Source organism: Panthera pardus, unplaced genomic scaffold, assembly GCF_024362965.1.
Source record: "Panthera pardus isolate Hobbes unplaced genomic scaffold, ASM2436296v1 HiC_scaffold_10, whole genome shotgun sequence".
NCBI classification, from domain to species: domain Eukaryota; kingdom Metazoa; phylum Chordata; class Mammalia; order Carnivora; family Felidae; genus Panthera; species Panthera pardus.
In genome coordinates, this window is record NW_026526655.1 from 26594319 (window position 1) to 26618505 (window position 24187).

The 24187-nt window shown below is 34.4% G+C and overlaps 1 protein-coding gene across 8 annotated transcripts in view; it reads left to right on the plus strand.

Annotated features, from left to right (window-relative positions):
* KANSL1L (KAT8 regulatory NSL complex subunit 1 like) overlaps nt 1-24187 on the plus strand; it is a 134315-nt gene that overhangs the window by 106204 nt on the left and 3924 nt on the right. For 4 of the 8 annotated variants that reach the window (XM_053905308.1, XM_019446134.2, XM_019446135.2 and 1 more), the window contains 8 exons: nt 4063-4209; nt 6087-6252; nt 8899-9006; nt 16975-17103; nt 19410-19528; nt 20510-20634; nt 22090-22141; nt 23316-23428. In XM_053905308.1, coding sequence (XP_053761283.1) covers nt 4063-4209; nt 6087-6252; nt 8899-9006; nt 16975-17103; nt 19410-19528; nt 20510-20634; nt 22090-22141; nt 23316-23428 — 959 coding nt within the window. The remainder of the gene's footprint in view (nt 1-4062; nt 4210-6086; nt 6253-8898; nt 9007-16974; nt 17104-19409; nt 19529-20509; nt 20635-22089; nt 22142-23315; nt 23429-24187) is intronic. The other 4 variants (XM_053905311.1, XM_019446138.2, XM_019446137.2 and 1 more) reach the window with 3 other exon arrangements.

Genomic DNA, 24187 nt, shown 5'->3' on the forward strand with positions numbered 1-24187 from the left:
ATCCTGTAGATTCCAGAAGTTCTGTGAACCTCAAAAAGAAAAATATGTAGAAATTACATAAAGGCATATTATGGCCAGCCTGCTAAAATGAAGACACAGAGAAAATATTAAAAGAAGTCAGGGTAAAAAAAGACATTATATTTAAATCAGGGCAACAGTAAGACTTAACTACTCATCAGAAATAATGGAAGCCAGGTGAATTGAAGGCATCCTTAAAATACTAAAAGAAAAAAATGAAAACCAACCTAGAATTCTATAATCACAAAAAATCCTTTGAAACTGGTGATATACAAAAGTTTCACGTAATAAAAACAATAAAAGCTGAGAGAATTTGTCAGCAAATTTACAGTATAATAATAGCAAAGGAAGAAGACACATGATCCTGTAAACACAATTCTGTAAGCACAGAATTGTAGGAAAGAGCTAAGAACAACAGAAAGGGTAAATATATGGGTAATATAAATTTTAATAGTAATATATTGTGTTTTGAATATATATAAAATTAAAATAACAGTAATACAGAAAGAGGAAAGTAAATGAAGTTAAACCGTTCTAATGTTTTCAGGGAAATGGTAAGAAAATAATTTGTCTTATTCTCTAAAAGCAAAAAAGTTAAGAATGCACATTATAATCTCTAGGGAAACCACTAAAAAGTAAAAGATTATATAAATTTAAGTTAATAGAGGGGGAAAATGTAATATTTGATTAATCCCAAAGAAATCAAGATAGGAGTCAATGAAATCTAAAACAAACATACATATACAATAAATTTCTACATACAGTGTAGAAAGTAAATTCAATTTCTGATTCTTTGAACAAAATTTGATAAGCCCCAGCAAGTTTACTCAAGAATAATCCAAAGTTGGTTTTACATTTAAAACTTTATTAATATCATTAATTCACCACATTATTAAAAAAGAAAACCCATGTGTAATTCTTTCAATGGGTTCAGAAAAAGTAAATGATTAAATTCAACATTACATATTTAAAAAATACTTTTGGCAACCTAGGAATATATTCTGATAAAGAATATACCCCCCTAGAAAAATCCCACAATTACTCTTAATCCATATCATTCTTAATTCTGAGAAATTAAAAGCATTTCTTTTATAATATGGAACAAAACAATATCTCCTCTGATCATTTCTAATCATCACTGAACTGATGAACCCATCTAGCATGTTTGGAACCCTCTAAATAATAATAAAAATATTGCAATTGAGTGAAAAAAACTAAACTGTCACTATTTGTAAATAATATGTTTGGATAATAGAAAAGTAAAAGAAACTACAAATATATTATTAGAATAAGAAAATTTAGCCAAATTGTGGGATATGTTCAAAGTATAAAAGTCAATTGTATTTTTAAATTCCTTTTACAATTGAGAAAATAAATATTAAAGTACCTAGAAGTACACCTAGCAAAATATGTAAAGGCTTTTTAGAGAAGAAAATTATAAAGTTTTATTAAAAGAAATTAAAGAGGGGCGCCTGGGTGGCTCAGTTGGTTGAGCATCCAACTTCAGCTCAGGTCATGATCTCACGGTCCATGGGTTCAAGCCCCGCGTCTGGCTCTGTGCTGACAGTTCAGAGCCTGGAGCCTGCTTCGGATTCCGTGTCTCCCTCTCTCTCTGCCCCTCCCCCGTTCATGCTCTCTCTCTCTGTCTCAAAAATAAACATTAAAAAAATTTTTTTTTAAGAAATTAAAGAGAACCTAAGTAAATAAAGAGGTGTGTTATAGTCACAGATTGGATGACCTTTAATTATGATGTCAAAAAAAAAAAAAAATCTCCCAGTTGATTTACAGATTCACTGTAGAAGAGCTCTGCAGTTTTTTGCTGGAAGTTAAGCATTTTTTAAAATTTATGCAGAAGAGTGAAAGCCAATAGTAGCCAAGATACCCCTGAGGAACAAGTTGGAGAAACTTGCATTGTCATATGTCAAGACTTAAACATGTAGTAATTAAGACATTGGTTATTTAGCATAGACGCAAATGGTACAACATTAGAAATCCTGAAATAGTACCACACACACATAGAGTGTGGTGTATATAACAGGTAGCATTGTAGATCAATTGGGAAAGGATGTTCAATAAAAGGTGTTCGGATAAATTGATCCATATAAGAAAAAATTAAGGTTGGATTCACATGATGTGAATTAATTTCAAGTAAAGATCTAAGTACAAAGGCAAAAAACCTTACAACTAGGGGGAGCAAAGTGGAAGAATATCTTTGACTTCAGGGTAGGGAAAGATTTCCTCATAGAGATATAAAGTACAAACTCTATATAAAGGAAATATTTAAGTTAACATCTGTTGATCAAAAGACACTAGAAAGAAAGTGAAAAGAGAAGCTCAGACAGGGAGCAATAGATAGAACCTTCAAAGGATTTGTAACTTTCTAGAGTGTGTAAAGAAAACTTTAAAAATCAGTAAGAAAAAGACCTTTTTAGAGAAAAAACATCAAAATATGTATTTCTCAAAAGAAGGAAAAGTGACCAATTTTAGGAATGAAAAGGTGGTCAACTTAAATAGTAAACAGAGCAATGCAAGTTTAAACCATAAGAGAATATTTGTATGCTCTGAAATTAGCAAAAATAAAAAGTCTGACAGTATGCATGTTAGCATGAATCTGATGCAGTGAGCACCAGCATCTGCTTTGTTGGAGTGTAAATTTGGTTACAACTACTTTGTAATACAACATATCATCTAGTGAAATTGAATGTATGCATTCATGTGTTTCTTTAACCCAGCAAGTCCATTTCTAACAGTGTACATACTCTTAGAGAAATTCTGACACCCATACGCCAGGAGACAAATAAGATATTCATACTAGCATTGTTCGTAGTAGTAAAAAACGAGAAACATTCTAGATATTTATAAACAGAAGAGAATGATGAATTGTATGCACATAATGTTGGGTAATACAGCAGGAAAGTACACTTAACTTTCTGTCTATATGCATTTTAAAGCATGCAGATTTTATTTTTAATGGTTATTATGTACATCTTTTGTTATTTTTAATGTTTATTTTTGAGAGAGAGAGAGAGAGAGAGCGCGCCAGAGCGAGGATGAGTGGGTGAGGGGGAGGGGCAGAGAGAGCTGAGAGACAGAGCTGTCAGCACAGAGCCGACTCGAGGCTCGAACCCACCAGCCATGAGATCATGACCTGAATTGAAGTCAGATGCCTAACTGAGCCACCCCGGTGTCCCAAAGGATCCAGATTTTAAAAGTTATATAGAATTACATGCATTTATGTGAAAAAACTATAAAGGAAATAATAAAATCAAAATTCAGAATAGCAATTACTCCTGGAATAATAAGAGAAAAATGTGGTTAAAGAGGCACATTGTATTAAGATACAGGTTCAGCTGCATTTGTCAGAAACCCTACATAGTGACATAAACAAGATACAAGTGTATTTCTTTGTCTTAGATTGAAAATATCCTAGATATGACAACCACATTCGACATGGTGATCTAGGAGCTAGGCTTCTCTTTTGCTTAATCTTGTATTATCCTCATCTACATGGTTATGGTAGCTCAGCACCACAGCTGTGTTTCAAGTATAACATGGAGGAATGGAGGAAATGAGTGACCTTTAAGGTCACTTCCCAGAAGTTGCACACATGACTTCTCCTGGCTAGAATTTAAGTAATTTTTTAGATCCACGGAGGCTTGAGAAATGTGCCTAGCTGAAAATCAGTTCTACAACAGACAAAAAGAGAGCAGAGGTATTGGAGGAAAGTAGCAATATCTGCTGCAGGCTAATGAGGGTGGAGTAGGAGAAGGCATAATTGGTATTGTTCTGTTTCTTGAAATAGGATGGTAAGTATAGGTGACCTTCTAATATTTTACTTTATGCCTTCCCTATAAATTATATATTTTTATGTATATGAAATTTTTCATTATTAAAGCTAAGAAGTTTAGTGGATACTTTTTGGCTTTGTTTTGCTTGAATCTTCTGCAGCATATGGAACTATCGATCATACCCTCTAAACATTTGAATTTTTATTGGCAAGAATCTCCTGGTTTTTCTCTTATTTTTCCATCCATTTCTTTTCAGCCTCCCGGGCTTCACTTTCTCTGCAGGGAACAAAAAGGCCTTTTCCTAGATGCCCCTCACTTGTCTCCAAAATTATTTAGGATAGTTTCAAATTGGCTAATGGGTTTCCTGGAGTTGGAAAAATTTCAAGAAAAAACTAATTATATGGTAAATATTCAGATTTTATCACCTTTTGTTCATAATGCTCTATCCATATAAGGAAAAGGGAGGTTAGCACCCTTTTTTCTTTGTAATTTCAAAGATTTTTTTTATATCTTTCTGAAGTACATCATAAAAGGACAAATAATTCTAGAGTGAGTCCAAAGTATCAGTGTATCCTGTAAAGATAAAGAACAGCATAAATATACACATATCATTAGAATAAATCTTGGAAACAACTCACATTATTATAATCATGTATAAACATATTATATCTTTTTATAAAAACCCATCGATTTACTTGACCTCCCAGAATGACTGCATTTCTTAACCTTCCTTGCAGCTAGGTATGACTCTGTGACCTAGGTCTTGGCTAATGGAATGTAAACAGAAGTCACTGCATGATAAATTTTAGCATATGTTAACAGGAACTATTTTTTCCCCAGTGAAATAGTCTCAGGCATACATGCATTTGAGAATTTGCATTCACTTAATTTTTATTAAAGCAAATAAAATAAAATGCAGTTGGTTAGCATTCAGGTTTCAACCATATGTCAGGGACTGTGTCAGGTTCTGGGAATACAGCATTGAACAAATTATAGTCCCAACCTTCCAAGGAGCTAATAGTCCAAAAAAAGTCTAGTTGAATGCTGTGGTAGAGATAGATGTGCCTAAGGTGCTATGGAAACATAGAAAATGCCAAGGTTAGCTAAGAAACTCAAACTCAAGAAAGTTGACAAACCTCATGTAAGTTTATAAAATAAAAGTGTTTAAAAATAGCATCTAAAGATCTATTAGCATTTTAAATATCAATTACATTAAAAAACACGAGTCCAAATGTTATTATAGGGAATAATAGAGGTTAAGAGTGAAGGAAGGAGTACAGGTGAGCTCTACTGTAAAAATATTTTCTCTATTTTATAGATCTTTGCTTGTTTACTAATTTTATAACCAGAAAAAAGAATTTAAAATCCAGATTTTAAACAGAATATGTACTTCTTAATGTAGTAAGATAACTTTTTTTGGTTTAGCAACATGGTTTTCCTAAGATTCCTCGACTCAAATCTTTATTTTCAGAAATGCAAACTCGTGTAACATATTGTGTGTTTTATACATATTCTTTTAATGTTTTAAGTCAAATTTTACCTAATGTAAAAAGTACAATGCTCATAGTACTTCACACTTATTCCAGTGTAGATATTTTCTTGCATTGGAATTTAAGACAGAGAATCCAGTTTCATTCATTGATTGTAACAGATTGCAATGAGGAAAACAGTATGCACACTTCTTAATCCTAGCATAGCACCTGCTCACCATCACTTACAGTTGTCACTAATGTGGAATGTAGCCATTGTCTTGTATTTATGTTTTTAATTTTTTTTAGTATTTATTTTTGAGAGAGAGACAGAGTATGAGTGGGGGAAGGGCAGAGAGAGAGGGAGACACAGAATCCGAAGCAGGCTCCAGGCTCTGAGCTGTCAGCGCAGAGCCTGACACGGGGCTTGAACCCACAAACTGTGAGATCATGACCTGAGCTGAAGTCTGATGCTTAATCTACTAAGCCATCCAGGCACCCCTGGCCATTGTCTTTTAACCCAAAGTTCTTCACACTTATTTTTCCTTATTGTGATTTTGTAAGGTAAAGGAAGACCTTGCTCTTCCTTTTGAAAAACTGAAAAGGGATTAGTGAAATCTCATCATGTTTATGACCTTTAATAAATGACAAAGAGTATGTCCCTTTGTCATTTTCAAGTTCTTTCTCCAAGGTGACTTAGTAAACTAGAACTTTCTTGTGTCATTTAGATACTGTACTTGATAACTATTATATCCTCTCTGAGTGATTCAGTTTTTAAGCAAAAATGAAGTCTTTTTTTTTTCCCTTGCAGACTTTGCCTTCAAAAGAAACAACATTTTTAAATACGACGCAAATGCCTTGTTTGCAATCAGCTTCAACTTGGAGTAGCTGTGAACACAATTCAAAATCTCAGATATTAAGAGAGCATGTATCAGAATTGGACTCTTCTTTCCATTCTGTCCTATCATTGCCATCAGGTAAGTCCACTTATAAAAAATTTCTAAGTAACTGCATATTTCTGTGGTGAAATGTAATCCTATGGATATATGGAATCAAAATTGTATCAATTATTTTGTCACTAGATATTAGAATTAAAGTTTTCATAGAGGAATTAATCCTGAGTTAATGTTCTATCTTTGCAAGTTGATTCTTTAATTCCTTGGAAACTGTTTTGATTTACATTGATTACATAAGCTTTTGATCTTTTCAGGGTTAAATTTTTAGAATTTTATTGATAACTTGACTATGCTGTTGAAATGGTTGTCAGGAAGTCAGTGTTCTTTTTCTAATGTGTTATTCTGCATGGAATTTTCTCTGCCATATAATATTCCTCTGTTTATAATCAGCATGAGCTTCCCAAGAGAAGAAAATTGTCCATCTTTAGGTATAGCTAATTTTTGAACCTCAAGAAAATCTATAATCCGTAACTGAGTAAATGAGGCACATACAGGCCCACCTCCTTTTAAGTTTCTAGTTCTTGATTTTTGTTGGAACCATTCCAGTTGTTTCTGTATTGAACTGAAGTAAATATTTAGGGTAAGAAAGGAAGCATTCTTCACACTGGTTATTTCAGGTTCTTCTCTGTATGGGAAGACGTCTCAAATGGGCTTTTGTGTTTCCTTTTCAGTTTTCGGTTTTAATCATCCAGGGATGGCTCGTCTTCACAAAACACTGTTTCTTGTACCTGTTCCTGCCCTGATTCCTGAATCTTAGTTTTTGTTTGTTTGTTTGTGTTTTGTTTTTACCAGTATTTGAGTGGTTTCTTAGCTACATAATACTTTGAAGTAAGTTTCTGGCAGGAGCTGTGTTATTCCATCTTTGAGGAAAACTTAATGATAGAAACAATAATAAATACAACAATAATCAGCCAACATTTGGGCTTAGCATACCCATAAGCACATTACATTGTTTTAATTCTTTCAACAACCCTATGAGAATACATAGTTTTCCTCTTTATCTTACATACAAGAAAATTGAAGCTAAGAGATTTTAAATTACTATTCCAAGATTATACAGCTAGTAAATAATGGAGGCAGGATTTGATGTGAGTAGTCATACTTCAGAGCTACACTCCTAACCTTTACTCTTTACTGTCTGTTTTCTCATAGTACATTTGTTTCTCTGATGATATACCCCTGAGAGCTGATAGAGTTATCCTTCATTTTAATCCTCTTAGGTCCCCTCCAATAAGTTAAGATTAACTTCCTCACCTGCCAGTTAGTGTTATTCATTTCTTCTTGCATTCATTTAATAAAGATTAGGTACCTACTGCTTACTAGGTACTAAGTAGGTATTAGGAGTATAAATACAAATAAATCCCTCAAGGTACTTGCATTCTAGTTTAAGAAAACTGAAATGTAAACTGATTGATGTACTACAGTGTTATGATATATTTTTATAAAAGCCCAAAGTCACAGGGTGGGCACTAAGAAAGATATATGGATGGAACAAGGGCCTAACCCTAGTTTTCTCACAACTCATGACGAACAGTGGTAGAATAGGTGATATTTTCTTTATAAAAATGTGATATTTTTTAGAGAAATAAGCTTATTTTTTGGTAATTGGAAACCATTGGATTCCTAAAATGTATAAGTAGCATATTTAATTTGTATTCTTAGTTTCATTTTGTTAAGTAGTTTTTAGACGATCATAGTATATAGTGCTAGGATTGAAATCTTTCCTACCTCTGTTCTGTCCCTTGGGACAGATTCCATGTTGAAACTCATGAACATATTTTTTTTTTTCCCCACCCTTGAGTAGGGATCTGTTATTAACATACAGCGTTTAAGAAAGAGGTACTTCTTTGTTTAAAGTCCAGACTCATTCTAGGTCTGTTCTGATTTATATGTTTGTAATTAGTTTTCTTTTTTCAGTAGCAAAACTTTAAATACATCAATTGCTTTATGAAATATTTGTTTCTTAGGAAGAAGTTTACATGTCTCTATTAAATGCTTTATTTTAGCGTTCTTGATTGAAAAAAAAAATGTGAAGCACATCTACTTTATTATTTAGCTCCTCTTTTGGTTGTGAGAATATAGAATATAAATATAGTGAATTGAACATCTTAAGTCTCTATTTGAAGGAAAGGAACTAGTCTGTATGTGAAAGTGCATTTTGTCATTCACAATACTAGTAAACTAAGGGAATGTGAACCTTGGTATTTTTATAAAATGTTGCATCTGAATTACAGTGGTTTTCCCTCAAGTAATTAAAATTATGTATCTTTTAGAAACCTCATTATTTCAAATGTCAAGTTTGTGGGGGTGGGTGGAATGAACTTAGTTGGCCGGGTTTTACTCTGTTTTATTCAAGACCTTTGGCTGCATTTGTTTCATCTATGAATACTACTTATTAATACTAATAATTTCTATCATCTTATTATTTTGGTTTATGAACTTGTTCATCATCAGAGTTTTTGTTTATTTACAGCATATAATCAGTAATTTCCAAATTTCTCTCTGTATGTTTGGAAAGAGTATTTTGCCACTTCTGATAGTTGTGACATTTTAAGCTTTTGCTTATTTTTCTAAGCTTATGTGCTACTTAGAGAAAGAAAGCAATCTTAATATTAGAGTCCGTAAAGAATGGTATTCACTCAAAGTACTTTTACTTTATTTTGCCAGATGTGCCTCTTCATTTTCACTTTGAAACATTGCTAAAAAAGACTGAAATAAAAGGAGATCTTGCTGAAAATAAATTAGTAGGAGACTGTGTCATATCTCCATCACCTGGTATGTCATTTACAAATCTTGTACTTTATATATGTTTTACATCTTTCCGATACTCACTGTTTTTGCTTTCTAAGGAAATAAAATTTAACAGAAGAACAAATCTAAATCCTTAATTTTTAATATTCACTTTTTACAAATTACCACACACACACAAATAGAAAATACACAGGAGTGATCTTAAGAAGAAATGTGATACTGAATGAAAATTATGAAATGTTATTAGTAAATATAAAAGGAAATCTAAATACACTTAGAGAAACAGCATTCCTAGACAAGATTAATAAGGATATCAGTTCTTCCTATTGGTTTATAACTTGAAGTTCTAATAGATTTGGTTACCTTAACAAAATAATTGGAAAGCCCACTGGGAAGAATAAATGGGAAAATACAAAGTAACTGCTGGAAGAAGTATTCAGAGAATCCATCTTAACCACATATGGAAACATGGCAAAAATATGTAATAATTATTAGCATAGATTTTGCATACAATTAGGAAAGTAAATCCATGAAGCAGACTATATAGCTTATACTTTATAATGTAAGGGAAGAATTGTAAATTCATGAGAATGTGGAGAACTATTCAGTAAACAATATTTTTAGTATTGTTAGTCTTTTGGGGGAAATTTTGTTTACATACTTATTTCATACCATGTATCAGAATAAATTCTAGTTGGTTTCAAGAACTTGAAATAAAACACTAAAATTTTACAAAATAAAACTTGAAGAATTAAAGTGAAATTGTTTTCAGTATTATATGAATGGGGGCAGGGACATTGCCTATGCTTGGAAACAAGAAGAGAAACATCAACATATTTTGACCATCTACAAGGCTGAAATCTTTCTAACATCAGAAAATTCATACAAACTGAGATAAATTATTTCTAGATGAAATAATCATCTACCTCAAAAACTCAAGAATCAACTGAATGCCTGTTAAAATTGGGAGTCTGAAAAAGTATAGGAATTTAAAATATATTTATAGAAATCAGCAGCTTTTATAAATACCAATAATAACCATTTACAATATGTAAAGGAATTTTTGAGAGATTAACAATGAAAATATAAACTATCTAGGATTAATTAAATTTGTAAGGGTCTACACGAAAGAAAACTTCCAAAGTTTTATTGAGGAATGCAAGATGATGTGCCTAAATAGAAATACCCTGTTCCTGTCAGAAGACAGTATTTCAACATGTAAAGTGAGTAACATTATTGTTTTTCTCCTTGACTAATTTTCTCAAAGTCACATTTGGGGAAGTGATAGGGCCAGGATTCAAATCCAAACAATCAGGCTCAAAGAATTCATGTTTTAAACAACTAAGTTTCCTTTGTAATCAGTGGATTAAACAATGATTTTGGGGGAACAATTGAGATCTCTACCACATACAGCACATTAAAATAAATTTAAGATGGGTGAACATTAAATACATTCCAGATGGATTAAAGAGTTAAATGTTAAAAATGATGTCTTAAAAGAATTATAAGAAAAACTAGAGGTATTTAATGATGATAATAATGAAAATGATAATCATAAGTAACATATACTGAGTGCTTATGTGCAGACACCGTGCTAAACATTTACTATCTTCTGATTACGTTAAGACATTTAAACATTATAATCATCAATTCTGGCAAGACTGTGTGTAGTAAAAACAGGACCCTCAAATATTTTAGGTAGCATTAAGAATACAAACCTTTTGGAAAGTACTGGGAAATGAATGACAACGCCCTTAAACTACCTGTTTTTAAAAATAAACTCATTGAAGAAAAACACTGTTTACTTGTTCACTTGCTTACAATTAATGTTTACTAAACTGCTAACTCTGTTTTCTGACCCAATACATCCATTTCTAATAACCTAGTCTAATGCTAAATACAAATATATTCATTTATATTTACAAATATATTCATTTTAAACACTATTTGTGTTAATGGGAAATTGGAAACAGAGCATAATTGAGATGTGATTAACCAACACAGTGGGACATACAGCTTTTAAAAATATCTTAAAAGTTCATGTAAGGATGGAAACATTAAAGAATGTTAAGTGATAGAAAAGGACAAAAAAGTTTTACTTCTGTGTATGGTCTGATTATAACCATATAAAAATGTTCATTCTTCTTTCAACCAAATGTAACATGTGGGCCTTTTGGGGATCCTGATTTGAACAAGTCACCTGTACGAGCACACACAATTTTTGAGATAATAAAAATTTGAAATTTGAACATGCAGGCTGTTGAGTATTAGTGAATTAATTTTGTTAGATGTAGTAATGCATGTGGTTACATAAACACACACTTTTTATCTGTTAGAAATTCAAGCTCACACATACGTCGAGGACAAGATAGAAGATAGGCAGTCCAGGATTTGCTTTAAAATAGGCCAGCAAAAAAAAGTTGGTGGGGAAAAAGATGAAACAAGATTGGTCACCAGTTTGTAATCATTGGTTATGAATATAGGCACAGGGGAGTTCATTCTTCTCTTCCTCATTTGTGTTTGTTGAAATTTTTCCACAGTAAAAAGTTAAAAAAAATAAGTGGAAAGCACTAAGGACAAGCAGCAGTTGCCTATGCTTAGGGGAGAAAAATCTAAAGAAATGCAGGAAAATATAGGTTATGTGCAGGTAATTTTTCATGATATAATTCTACTACTTGAAATTTTTCCTTAGACTGATCTTTAAAAAAGAAAATATGTATGCATGAAGATGATTATTTTAAGAATGACCATAATAGAAATATCATGATTAACAACAACCAGCTCTAATAGCTAGGGAATAGTTAAATGATATTATCTCTAATTAGAAGAGTGTTAGGCAACCATCTGAAAAAATAATTTGTGAATTATCAAATTTGAAAAATAAGTTAAACTACATTTGAAATGTGAATATGAAATGTATGCACATGTATAACTGAAAGGGAATATGCAAAACTGAAATTATATACTGTTAGATAAGTGAGATTAGGTGATTATATTTTTTTCTAATGTTGTTCTGTTTATCTATTTGACTTAAAAAGATAGGGCAGTGTAAATGTGTTAGTCACAGAATTAAATTAATGGTAACATACCAGTAATGCAATGCCATGCTAGTCAGGGGGAATTAAGAGCTAGGAATGGAAGACATTTGAGATGAGTGCTGCTGTATTATTAGGCAAATCATCTGAGTATGTAGTCTTCTGTATCTCGATCTCTCCTCCCTTATTTTCTTCCCCTACCACTCCAAACCCAAATAATTAAGGGTTAATTAGGTTTCATCGTATATAAGCATGTCTGGAATAGTCGCTTGTTATTTTTTCTTTTATTGTTAAGTGATTTCTGTAGAATTAAGTAAAACTAGAGTTCAACATTTATTGATCATATACTCTGTGCCAGGCAGACTAAGTGCTAAAGAATCAAATTTGAATCACAGGGAATCAAAGAAATTATAATGTAATAGGGGGAAGCAGACACTCAAATAACTATTAAAATGATGTGAGCACAGATATGACAAAAACATTCTAAAAAGGAGAGGGAGTGTAGAACTCTGCCTGGAGGAAGGCAGAGTGATGGGGGAAGGGCAAGAGGAACTCCAGAAAGATGGTGATGCCAGGTGTAGCTTTAAATACTCAATTGGAATTTAAAGGAAGAAGAGCAAAGTGTTCCAAATCATTGTTTCTCAAACTTTTATGTGCAAATTACTTGGGCGATATTGTTAGAATGCAGATTCTGGTTCAGTTAATCCTGGAATGAAGTCTGATTCTGGATTTCTAACAAGGTCCCAGGTGATTCAAATGCTTGGACCTATATTGGTTTTAAAATGGAAACAAACGTGATTTGTCACGGAACCATAAGACAGGGTGATGTGTTTAAGTATATTCAGAATGCCTGGTATTCTTATAGGGTAAACCGTGTGAAAGTAAGTAGATGGATGTTTGCGAACTTTGCCACAGAGCTTGTATTTATCCTCTGTCGTCCAGAATTGGCAATTAAGAAAGCACAACTGACTTCAAGTAACAAGTAGGGAAAAGACAAATTGTAGTGGGTCGAAGACTGAATGATTAGTAGCTAATCATGAGGAAATACCAGGCAAAGCCAATTAAGGGCCTGTATTCATCAAAACATGCAGTCATGGAAGACAACAGTGGAACAGTTTCAGATGTAAGAAAACTTTAGAGATATGACAAATGCAGAGTGAACAGAGTTTTCTATAAATAACATTATAGGAATAATTGGTGAAATTCTATGAAGTCCATAGTTAGCTAATAGTATTAATTTCATTTTGATGGTTGTGTGGCCATGTAAGAGAATGCCCTTGTTTTTGAAAAATACATATTGACATAGAGGTACATCATGTCAACAACTTAATTTCATTGGAGTTCAGAAGGATAAAGCAAATATGGTAACATTTGCAGAATCTGAGTAAAGGGTATATGGGACTTCTTTTTACTATTGCAAGTCTGAAATTGTCAAAATGAAGTTTATTTTTTTAGTGGACAGATGAGAGGAACAGTAGCGCTGAAACTCACACAAGCCAAAAACCTAGGGCTCAGGTTTCTTCACCTACATGTCCTCATATCTAAGCCCATTGTCCTTTTGATCTTAATCATTTCAAATATGCTCCTCTGTCTTCATTTCTACCACTTTCAGTCCAGTGTAATGATCCCTTATCTATACTGCTGAAATAGCCTAATCAGTTCTTCCTTCTCTCCAATCCCTGTAGCTTGTGATCTTTTCAAGATGCAAAGCTACTTATATCACACCTGCTCCCCACCACTAGAACTTAAAATTATTTGAAAGGAAGTATTATTGAGGGACCCCTAAAGCTCTACCCACACAGGATGGCTCCTACCTGTTCATGGTTCTTTTTCACTATCCTCCTTACTCTATACTACCTAGCCACGGTTCTGTTGCCAAATTTATCTGGCTTCCTGTTGGGCCTCTCTATACATACCATTCTCTTCCCCTTGACATCAGTTATTTCTATTCATATTTGAAATCTACCACTTTACCTGGGGTACTTTTCCTAGAGCTCTCTTACATACTCCCATTAACTTCTCTAAATAGCACTTCTCTTTTCTGTTACACATTGGTTGCAATTATTTGAGATAATGCCTGTAAAGCCCATTAGGGGCAGGGATCATGACTGTGCTCACCAGTGTCCCTAGGGTACTTGGTATTGTAATTAAGTCTTTATAGTTAATGAATAAATGAAAGGGAAGGCAGGAGACAGGAGAGATATGGGGTCAAAGTGTGTTTTAGGATAGAATCTAGGAGAGGATTTTGGAGAGGAAGCACTGAAAGGCTGAGAGGGTTATAAATAGACGAAGAGAATGTATAGTTTTTCAATTGTCATATTTCCTACTGTTTCAAGAGTCCATTGCAACCTCACAAGACAATAAGGAAAAGTAAGTGTAAAAAAATGATTAAAATTAAGTATCACCTTAGGGAAGGTTAAAGTTTCTTAAAAAAGTTTGACTTTTAGAAAAAAAGGAAGGTGATGAATTGCTTTTAGAAAAGAAGAGTGAATTGACTGGAATTGGTTTGAAAATACTCCAGAAATGTTTCCATTAAAACAAGAGATGGCATTATTGGAATACCTGCCCATGCCAGGCACATACAATTTTAAAACCTCACAATTCTAGTTACCCTTTCTAGAAATGAGTTTAGAATTATGCCTGCCATCTTGTTTTGTTTTCTTTGTGACATCTTTCTCTGAAGTCTTTGGGTGGTAAGAAATCTTGGGGCCATCTTAGAATTCCGCCATTTTCCCTGAGCTCTTTAAGGTCACTTTCTGTTTTCAGGCAGGTAGTCTTGCCTGGCCAATTTGATCATTTCTTTGCAGTAATCTTATCCCTTTTCTGGTAAGTTTTAGGATATCTCCATTGTGATGTGCTGTAAGATTAGCATTTTTCCCCCCTCCACTTGTCTTGACAGCCAACTGAGTTCTTGAAATCTTAGGGTTAATATCATTGTGGAAAAACTTTGGCCTATTTCTTCAACATTGGCTACCATTCATTCTGTTACCCTGTTTTGGTTTGTCCCCTCCCCCCCCCCCCCCAATATTTTCTATCACTCTATTCCTTTGAGTTGTATAGTTCTCAACCTAGATTTTGATGTTTAGCCCATGTCCACTGTATCATTCAGTCCAGTTAGTGATGGTTGTTTTTAAATTTGAACATATTTTCCACTTCTGAGGGCTCTTTAGTGGGGCCTTTTGCCTGTTTCTTCTGGCAATGTTAGTTGTTTCAGTCTTGTTAACTGTATTCTGTGCATCCATTCACTATTACTTGAGATGGTTCATTTCTACATCTTTGACTTTTACGGTGTTGGTATTCAGATTTTTGGAGTCTTGTGTTCTCACCTTTACAGTTCATATTCACTATTTAAAAAAAAATTTTTTTTTTAACGTTTATTTATTTTTGGGACAGAGAGAGACAGAGCATGAACTGGGAAGGGGCAGAGAGAGAGGGAGACACAGAATCTGAAGCAGGCTCCAGGCTCTGAGCTGTCAGCACAGAGCCCGATGCGGGGCTCGAACTCACGGACCGCGAGATCGTGACCTGAGCTGAAGTTGGACGCTTAACCGACTGAGCCACCCAGGCGCCCCTTTTTTTTAATTTTTTTTTTTTCATATTCACTATTAAGACTGTTCTGCCACTGCTATTTAGGGGATCCTTTCCCTGGATGGGTAGAAGTTGCAGTATATACTGTTTTCAGGAGCAGTTAAGGTCAGGCAGGACATAGTTCAAAGTGAGGCACTTAGTATTGCTTTCTCATCCATTTCTCTGCTCGGCTTGGATTTTGTTATCTATTAAGACAGATAATCTCAAGGAGTGTGGCTGAGAAGTTGGCATGTGTAGTCATCCTTTCAGTTAACTGTCCATCTAAGTAATTATCCTCCACTTTCATTTCCTCCAGGTCTAGAGCACCTTGGATGGTCATAGTTTTGTGGCAGCACTTTCTCATGTGCTTTTACCTTGATTGCTCTCCAAATTCCATGTGGTATTAGTCTTTCAGAGATTCCTCACAAATTCTGCTTTACTCACAAGTTCCCTTTTATTGCTTGCTAATGTGTGTGTATATATATGTGTATATGCACATCTGTGTGTCTATGTATAAAACTTTTGTTACTTTTAGGGTGCTTTGTCATCTGGTAATCAGAGTCTGGTTACTGTTGGTAGACCACACTCTGTTCTTCAGTGTTGGTGAGAATTTGGCACTTAGGCCTACATTTCTTTTTCCATTCCTTTCCACATCTCCAACCCCTTCAAAAAAAGCCAATTTGGTTCTTAATCCAGTACTGGAAATATGGGTTTCAGATAGACAATAATAATCATGAAGAAACTAACATTTATTAAATACTTCGGGTAGGTATCCTCCTAATGACCATTACAGGGATTAACTCATTTAATCCTCATAATCCCATGATAGGTGCACTTCTCCCTATTTTACAGATAAGGCAACTGAGGCATAGAGACATTAAGTGACCCTAAAAGTTTTAGAAAATACATTGCTTTTAAAATTGAAAGAACAGTGCTAGGTACCGTCAGTTTGATGAAATCTGGTTCTTGCCCTCAAGAGGTCCCAGTCTCTTATAATTCTGTAGGATCTTACTTGATCCTGAATTATTTTCACATTGAAGGGTGAGCAGGGGCTAACGTAAGGATTCATATCATCCTCAGGCAACATTTACAGATGTGAACCAACCTCCTCTATAAAATTTTGCAATTTAGAAGACTTCGAGAACAGGTCACCTTTTCAGCCCCTTCAAATAATGGAGCAACTATAGGAAATTGGATGCTTATGGAAGAGGTTTTTAAGGAATCTTATTATGCGTATTTTCAGTGTACGATCATTCCATTTTGGTATAGAAGTATTTCATATGTAATTCTGAACTGGTAAATTAATGTTCTGCAATGTTATAAGAAATTAACACGTTCATTATCTGTGTCAAGGGAAAGAAACTTCACATTTCCTTTCTATTTGTTTTAGTACATAATACTTCTCTGAATCAATGGAGAAATGGATATTCTCCTACATGCAAGCCTCAGATAAGGTCAGAATCTTCTGTACAGCTGTTCCAGGGAAGAAAGAAAAGACACTTGAGTGAAACAGCATTAGGTAGGTTAAAATGAGGATGTGAGCACTAGTACTAAAAACTGAAAGTAAATTCTGATCTTCAAAGAACCTCTGCTTCATGGTAATCCAGAATAATCACTAATTACACAAAATATCCATGGTCCTATAAACATTACAGCATATTCATATAGTCAATTCAGAATGATCTGTGGACTGGGCATCCATCCACTAATGGCAATTAAGGATTTCCTTCCTATTTTCCCTGTCCAGAGTTATCTTCTACTGACTATCCTCCGAAACAGAACTTAAGCCTCCAGGGTTGTGTTCTGGACTCCGAGTATGTCAGTACAAAGTCTCCTCACAGAAATGTATTACCATTTCGGGGACTTACTGTGGGGGTGTCAATTCACTGAAGCTTCCTTAGAATTTTGAGAAATTGGCTGAGATTCACCAAAGGTAACTCAACCAAATAGTTCAATTTCTCTTAGGAACTTATAGTTCCAAAATGGTCAACAGATCTCTTTGAAACTATAACTCTTCTAATAATACAAAGTGGGATTTTTGTTGTGGGGACTTGGGACTATCAGATTGTTTCCAGAATTATTGCAAATAATGATTAAAAAATAAAACTTACCAGGAAATATATATGCAAATTATCTATATACTTTTTTGGTTCTTGTTCATTGTTCCAGTGGACAGAACACTATACTCATTAGTCAAGTATTCCCCAGATGTAATATGTCAGTATACCCAAAAACTTAGAAATTGCATTCAAGATGTGCTGGACTAATTATACTTGATGAATTTAACACATTTATCACTACTGTCTCTAGAAATCCCACCTTAACAGCCCAAGTCACTACCTGATAAGGTAGCGTGGCACAAAATTAAACTCCTGGGCCACATCCAGAGATTCCATTGTGCTTTTTAGTGCCTCAATCTTAGGACAACCAAGAGTCACCTAGCTTTTGAGGAACTTACTTATATATAGAGCTCTTTCTCTTTCAACTTACAACAGGGTTGTATCCTGATAAACCCATGGTAAGTTGAAAATATCTTGAGTCAGTAATTATTTAATACACCTAACTTACCAAACACCATAGCTTAGCCTTCAATGTGCTAAAGACACATTAGCCTACAGTTCGGCAAAATCCTCTAACACAAAGTGTTGAGTATCTCTTGTAACTTATTGCATACTATAATGAAAGTGAGAAACAGACTGGCTGTATGGGTACAGAATGGTTTTAAGTATATCCATCGTTTATCTTCATGATCACATGGTTGACTAGGAGTTGCAGTTTGTTGCCCAGCCTAAGGGTGTCCAACCACACCGCTATCCCAGAAAAAGGTCAAAATCCAAGGTACGGTTTCTACTGAATGCATGCCACTTTGGGGCTGTCATAAAGTTGAAAAATCCTAAGTAGAACCATTGCTAAGTTGAGGACTATCTACATACCAACACACAGGAAAACTTGCATCTCTTAATAAGAACCACTATGAAGTTCAGATTACCTAAGATCTACAATGTTTCACCTGAATTGATCTAACTTTATAACTTCAAGTTTGGTGGGAATACAGGAATAGAACAGGTAAGAGCCAGACTACAAAGTAAATAGGTAACTCCCGAAAGAGCAAGGTAGCTGGTCTCTTTAACAAATATCATGAAAAACAAACTCTTCTAGATTGTAAGAAACTTAAAAGACAGTAACTAATTTCAATATATGGATCCTGATTTGAAGAAACTACTAACCATAAAGGACATTTTTTAACAACTAGAAAAATAGAAGTATGGACTGGGTATTAAATTTTATATTACACAGAATACTTTCTAAGATCAGTACTAAAGTAAAATAAGCAAGGGCAGAAAATAAGTGAATAAATATATATTCACAATTAGGGAATCAAAACAAATGGAAAAATATTTTCCTATGTAATTAGAAATTAATAATTTAATGTATCAGTAGACAAAGTCTCAGTAGAATGGTCAGAAGATCAAGTTAAGGAAAGGAAATCTCCCAGAAATTAAAAAGTCAAAATGAAAAAAACAGAAAATTAAGGGGGTAAGTCTTTGGATGTTAACATCCAAATAACAGGCATTACAGAAAACATGAACAGAGTGAAGAGAAGGGAGATTAAAGAAATTAGAGGTACTGGATTAAAAGAAAATGGAAATAATTGTGACAGAACTGTGGGTAAGATTTTTTTCATTTCCTTAATTGTTTTTGATACATAAGTTTAAAAAATAAAAAGATCAAACAGATAAGGAATGTTACCTAATTAGGAAAGTAATTTTAAGACCTATCACCATGTTTAATGTATGACATTCTCAATGGTTCTTTCCATGGCAGGAGAAAGAACTAGATTTGAAGAATTTGCTTTTCAACGCACAGAACCAGGATCCCATAGCAATTTTACTGCTGTTACTAATGTCAATGTTATATCAAGAACCCAGAATTCATCATCACAAGTAGGTTTTTTGGTATACTGAACCCTAAAATTGCTTGTAGATTTTTAAAACTGGCCAGTAAAAAAACGTATAGAATATTTTGTTAATCTTTAATAGCCTTATTTTACTTGTACATACCGGCCCGGTTTTTGTTGTTTTTGAAAGAGAGGGAGAGAGCGAGCGAGCAAGGTGGGGAGGGGCAAAAGAGGAGAGGACTGAGGATCTGAAGTGGGCTCTGTGCTGACAGCAGGGAACCTGATGCGGGGCTCGTAACTCATGAATCATGACATCATGACCTGAACTGAATTCAGATGCCTGACTGAGCCACCCTGGCGCCCCTAAAATGATCTTCTTAGGAAGCAATAAACTGTATTAAACTTTTTTACTAGTGAGCTAATTGCTCAGTAATCCTTGATTATAGTTTTTGGTTTCTCCTGTGAGAAACTATCATAACCATCCCTACTCCTTACCAGGAAGCTAAATTTAGTCTTGCTAATAAGAATCCAGCACTTGTGTTGTTCTTACTGTTTTGTCATCTGGTCAGAGTAGGGGTTAAAAGGTGAAAGGGTTTAGAAGAAACTGTAAAGCTCAGGGACCAGGAACACACAAATGAAGATTATAAAAAATGATCTTTACTAAATGGTACACCAAATATTTCATATTCTTTCCTAATAAGTGTGCTTGTTAAATGATCATTTCCTTGACATTTGGGTGCTTTATGGTAACCTCTGGTAAGAGTTTGACATTTTAAGGTATTCCTATTTTTTATGGTCTTAAAAATAGGCTTGTATGTGTACACAAATGTACACTTCACACCTGCCGAAGGGATTGTGTTGTTTTACAAAGGAGAGGTGTGCTTGTTTTTAACATTTTATAGTCCACTCTATCACAACGTATTTATAAAACATGTATGCAGTACACCTCTTCTAGCCCTCATGAAAGGAGGGCATCATCACAGGTAACGAGATACTGTTGTTGAGTTGCTGTCCTCCTACCTTGCAGAATACTGCACGACGGAGATTGAGAAGCGAGAGCTCTTATGACATAGATAATATCGTGATTCCCATGTCATTAGTTGCCCCGGCTAAGTTGGAGAAACTCCAATATAAGGAAATACTTACTCCAAGGTATGTATACTTACATCTTTTTATTTTCTCTTCCTTCTTGAGTAAACTTAAATTTTCAAAGTGAAGTTAAAATTTTAATTAATGAAAGGAAGATGTTCCTCTCTCCTGTCTTCCACTTAGAGAACCATGGAGGGAGAACGGTGAAAGAAACCTTTACATTACTCCTGCTGAAAAAAAGTGCCATATATTATCACCCTACCTCTGTTTTTATTAAGAATTGGGAATTCCTAAGACTTAACTTTAACGCTCTTAAGTCTTTTTTTCAATGTTTAGTTACCTTTTATGTATATATGGCACTAAAGGCTATTTAGGGATGTAAATAAGCTTAGTAATAAATAACCCTGGCTCTTTAACATGCAGTTCTGTAAATGACTGCAAAAAGGGTTCAAAGAAAGCAACTACCTTTGCAAGGGGTATTCACTGCAAGACAATAACACCTATGACCACAAAAATAAGATTCTGATGTATTGCCAAGTCAGCAATACATACATTATATTAGTGGGGCATCACGAAGGAGGGAAAAAGAAGAAAGTTTATTCACACAGGGAAACCACAGCAAAGGCACACAGTTAAGTGTGCAAGCCTAAACTAGAGACCAAGTTTTTGTATAGGGTGATAAAGTTATGGCTACAAAAGAAATTAGAACCGGATTATGGAGGTCCCTGAATGCCATACACAGATCTGCTTCCTAGTGGCAGTGAAGTTAGTCAAAGTCTTGCTTTGTTTTGTTTTTTAGCAATGATGAAAGCAGTTTCTTCAGAATGTGAATCTGGCACCAGAAAGTAGACAGAAACAGACATAAGCTCAGTGACAACTACAGTAATTCCTACCCCTCTCTATATTAGCTGATTTCGAATTCTCTTATTCCTAATTGCTTTGAGGTATTAAGAACTCTTAATATTCTAGGAGGTATTATGAGAAATCCCACAGAGAACTTGTTGAGACATTCTGCAGAAGCAGAGTACCATTTGTAGTTATGATGTTCTGCAGCAACGATGTTTTTTCAATTGACATTGGTAGGCTGCAGCTGGCTGGCTGGCTGGGTTGGTTGTTTAAATAGAGGAATTCTGTGATCCAGTGGTTAAACTCAAGAGGCCATGCCGGGTGTCTTCACACAAAGAAATTGGCAAATGCTCAAGTGAGGGATTGTTTGTTTTTGTTTTTCTTCCTGCCACTGTATCACCATCTATTGACTTAATTCAAAATTAGTATATTCTTAGGTATAAAATGCAGCTACACAGAAGAGACAGTTATTCACTGTAAGGCCAAAAGTAAAGTCTCATCTTCTTTTCATAATAGAAATTTTTCTCTTTAAAAAAATAAAGTATGAAAATACAACCATTTGAATTGTGAAAGTCCCAAGGAAAGAAAACACTACTGCATTAGCTGTGCTTAGAGAATACAACTGCTACACTTAGATTAACATAAGCTGAAACTGGTTTGTATCTTCAACAGCTGGAGAATGGCTGTTCTTCAGCCTCTGGATGAATATGACGTAGGTGAAGAGGTAAGTTGCCTTTCACTTACGGATAACTGCACTGTATACATTACGAAGCCTGCTTAATTTGGGACTTGAGGAACTCAAGGGAAATATAAGCCCTTTAGCATACATTGACTTGTTTTTCACTTAGGAAAAGAAAGTTCATTAAGGATATTAACTTCATTAGGAAAATGTTTTTGTGCAAATTTAGATTTGCAAAGACAGTAACATATAAAGAAAAACATGTCAGTTGCTTACATGAACTGTTGAAACACTGAATTTATGTTAATATCTATATTCATTTCCAGTTATTAGTCCTGTTTTTCTGTTTAAGGAGATGTGGTCTTAATATTCAACCCTACAATGCCATATTCAAAACCTTGGGAACAGGTTGCTTTTGAATTTGGAAAACTTTGGACTTAAGAAAGAAGACATATGTGGAGTCTAGCATAGTTCTCATAATCAAATATTAATGTTTCTGTAGGGAAATATTTATAGAAATTGGAATAACCTCATCATTCCAGAACGGGCTATGTCACCAAATGAATTATGAACACGTGTTTTTTCAGATTTTTAGAACTGAAGGAAAGGGACTGTGAGCCTGTATGGGTAAAACTTCTATTAAGACAAGCATAATTTCAGGGAAAAATGTGTAACCAAATTAATTTGAAAGTGATGATCTGTAGAAGCTGTATTATGTAAGACATTTTGTCTCTGTCATAATCTTTCTAGACCCACTGACTGTTCTTCAGCTACCAAGTCAACTTTTCAATGCACTCTTCCCTAGTTCAGAATGGTTCTGGCCAGGAAACCCAAATTCTTAAACCACTACCACCAGAGTCTTAGAACCTCTGATAAGTCATTAGTTAAAATAATTTTCTTTTTTTTCAGTTTTACTTTTCTTTGATATTAACATGTTAAGAGAACAGTGTATTCCATAAAGGGCAATCAAATACAAACCTTTGAATGAATTAAGCATTAAGAATTTTTTATACAAAGCACTGTGAACCTATCTGTAATCTAGGTTAAGTCTTCAAATATGACCCAGAAGTAAAAAAGTTAAAAAAAAAAAAAAAAAAAGTTCACTCCCTCTATTTTCGAATTTGAAGTTCAATTTTAGAGTTTTCTTCCTATATTCTCTTGATGAGAAATTGTTCTATTTCAAAATGTTTCTGATAAAAGAAAAACTTTCTAATTCCAGGTAGAAGATCTTTCTGATGAAGTCTTCTCCCTAAGACACAAAAAATATGAAGCGAGAGAGCAAGCCAGATGGTCACTATGGGAGCAAAGCAAGTGGCACAGAAGAAACAGCAGGCAGGTGTTATCAGTTTAAAAGCCAAAACCATGAAATCCATGTAGAATTAACAAAATTCTGCATGAATATTGAGGAAGACACTAGAAAGGAAAAAGTATATACTGTATAACATCAGTTATTTGTGCACAGGAGGGAAACACTGCATTTACTGAGCTTACATTCAAAATATATTTTGGCTGGGGCTCCTGGATGGCTCAGTCAGTTAAGCGTCCAGCTCTTTTGATTTTGGCTCAAGTCATGATCTCACAGGTTTGTGAGATTGAGCTCCGCATTGGGGTCCACACTGATAGCGCAAAGCCTCCTTGGGATTCTGTCTCCCTCCCCCACTCGTGCTGTCTGTCAAAATAAATATATATATACATTTTGGCTAATTACAGAGTAATGAAATGAGTTTCTGTATTTTCCTCCACTCTCATTTCTCATGCTTATTGTCAGCCTGAGGAACAGATTTAACTCAGCAAATAATGTGAAAATTCTCCCTAAAGTAGGTCATCTCATTGTACTGTAATAGCAGACCTTACACTAGGGATTAGAATCTTGGTGATCGATTTTAACATGCCCACTTAAAAAATACATTATTTTTTTAAAAAAAATTTTCTCAAAAAACCTGTCCAGTCTAAGAAGCAGATGGTCTAGGGCACCTGGGTGGCTCAATCGGTTAAGTGACTGACTGCAGCTCAGGTCATGATCTCAAGGTTCATGGGTTCCAGCCCTGCGTCGGGCTCTGTGCTGACAGCTCAGAGCCTGCTTTGGATTCC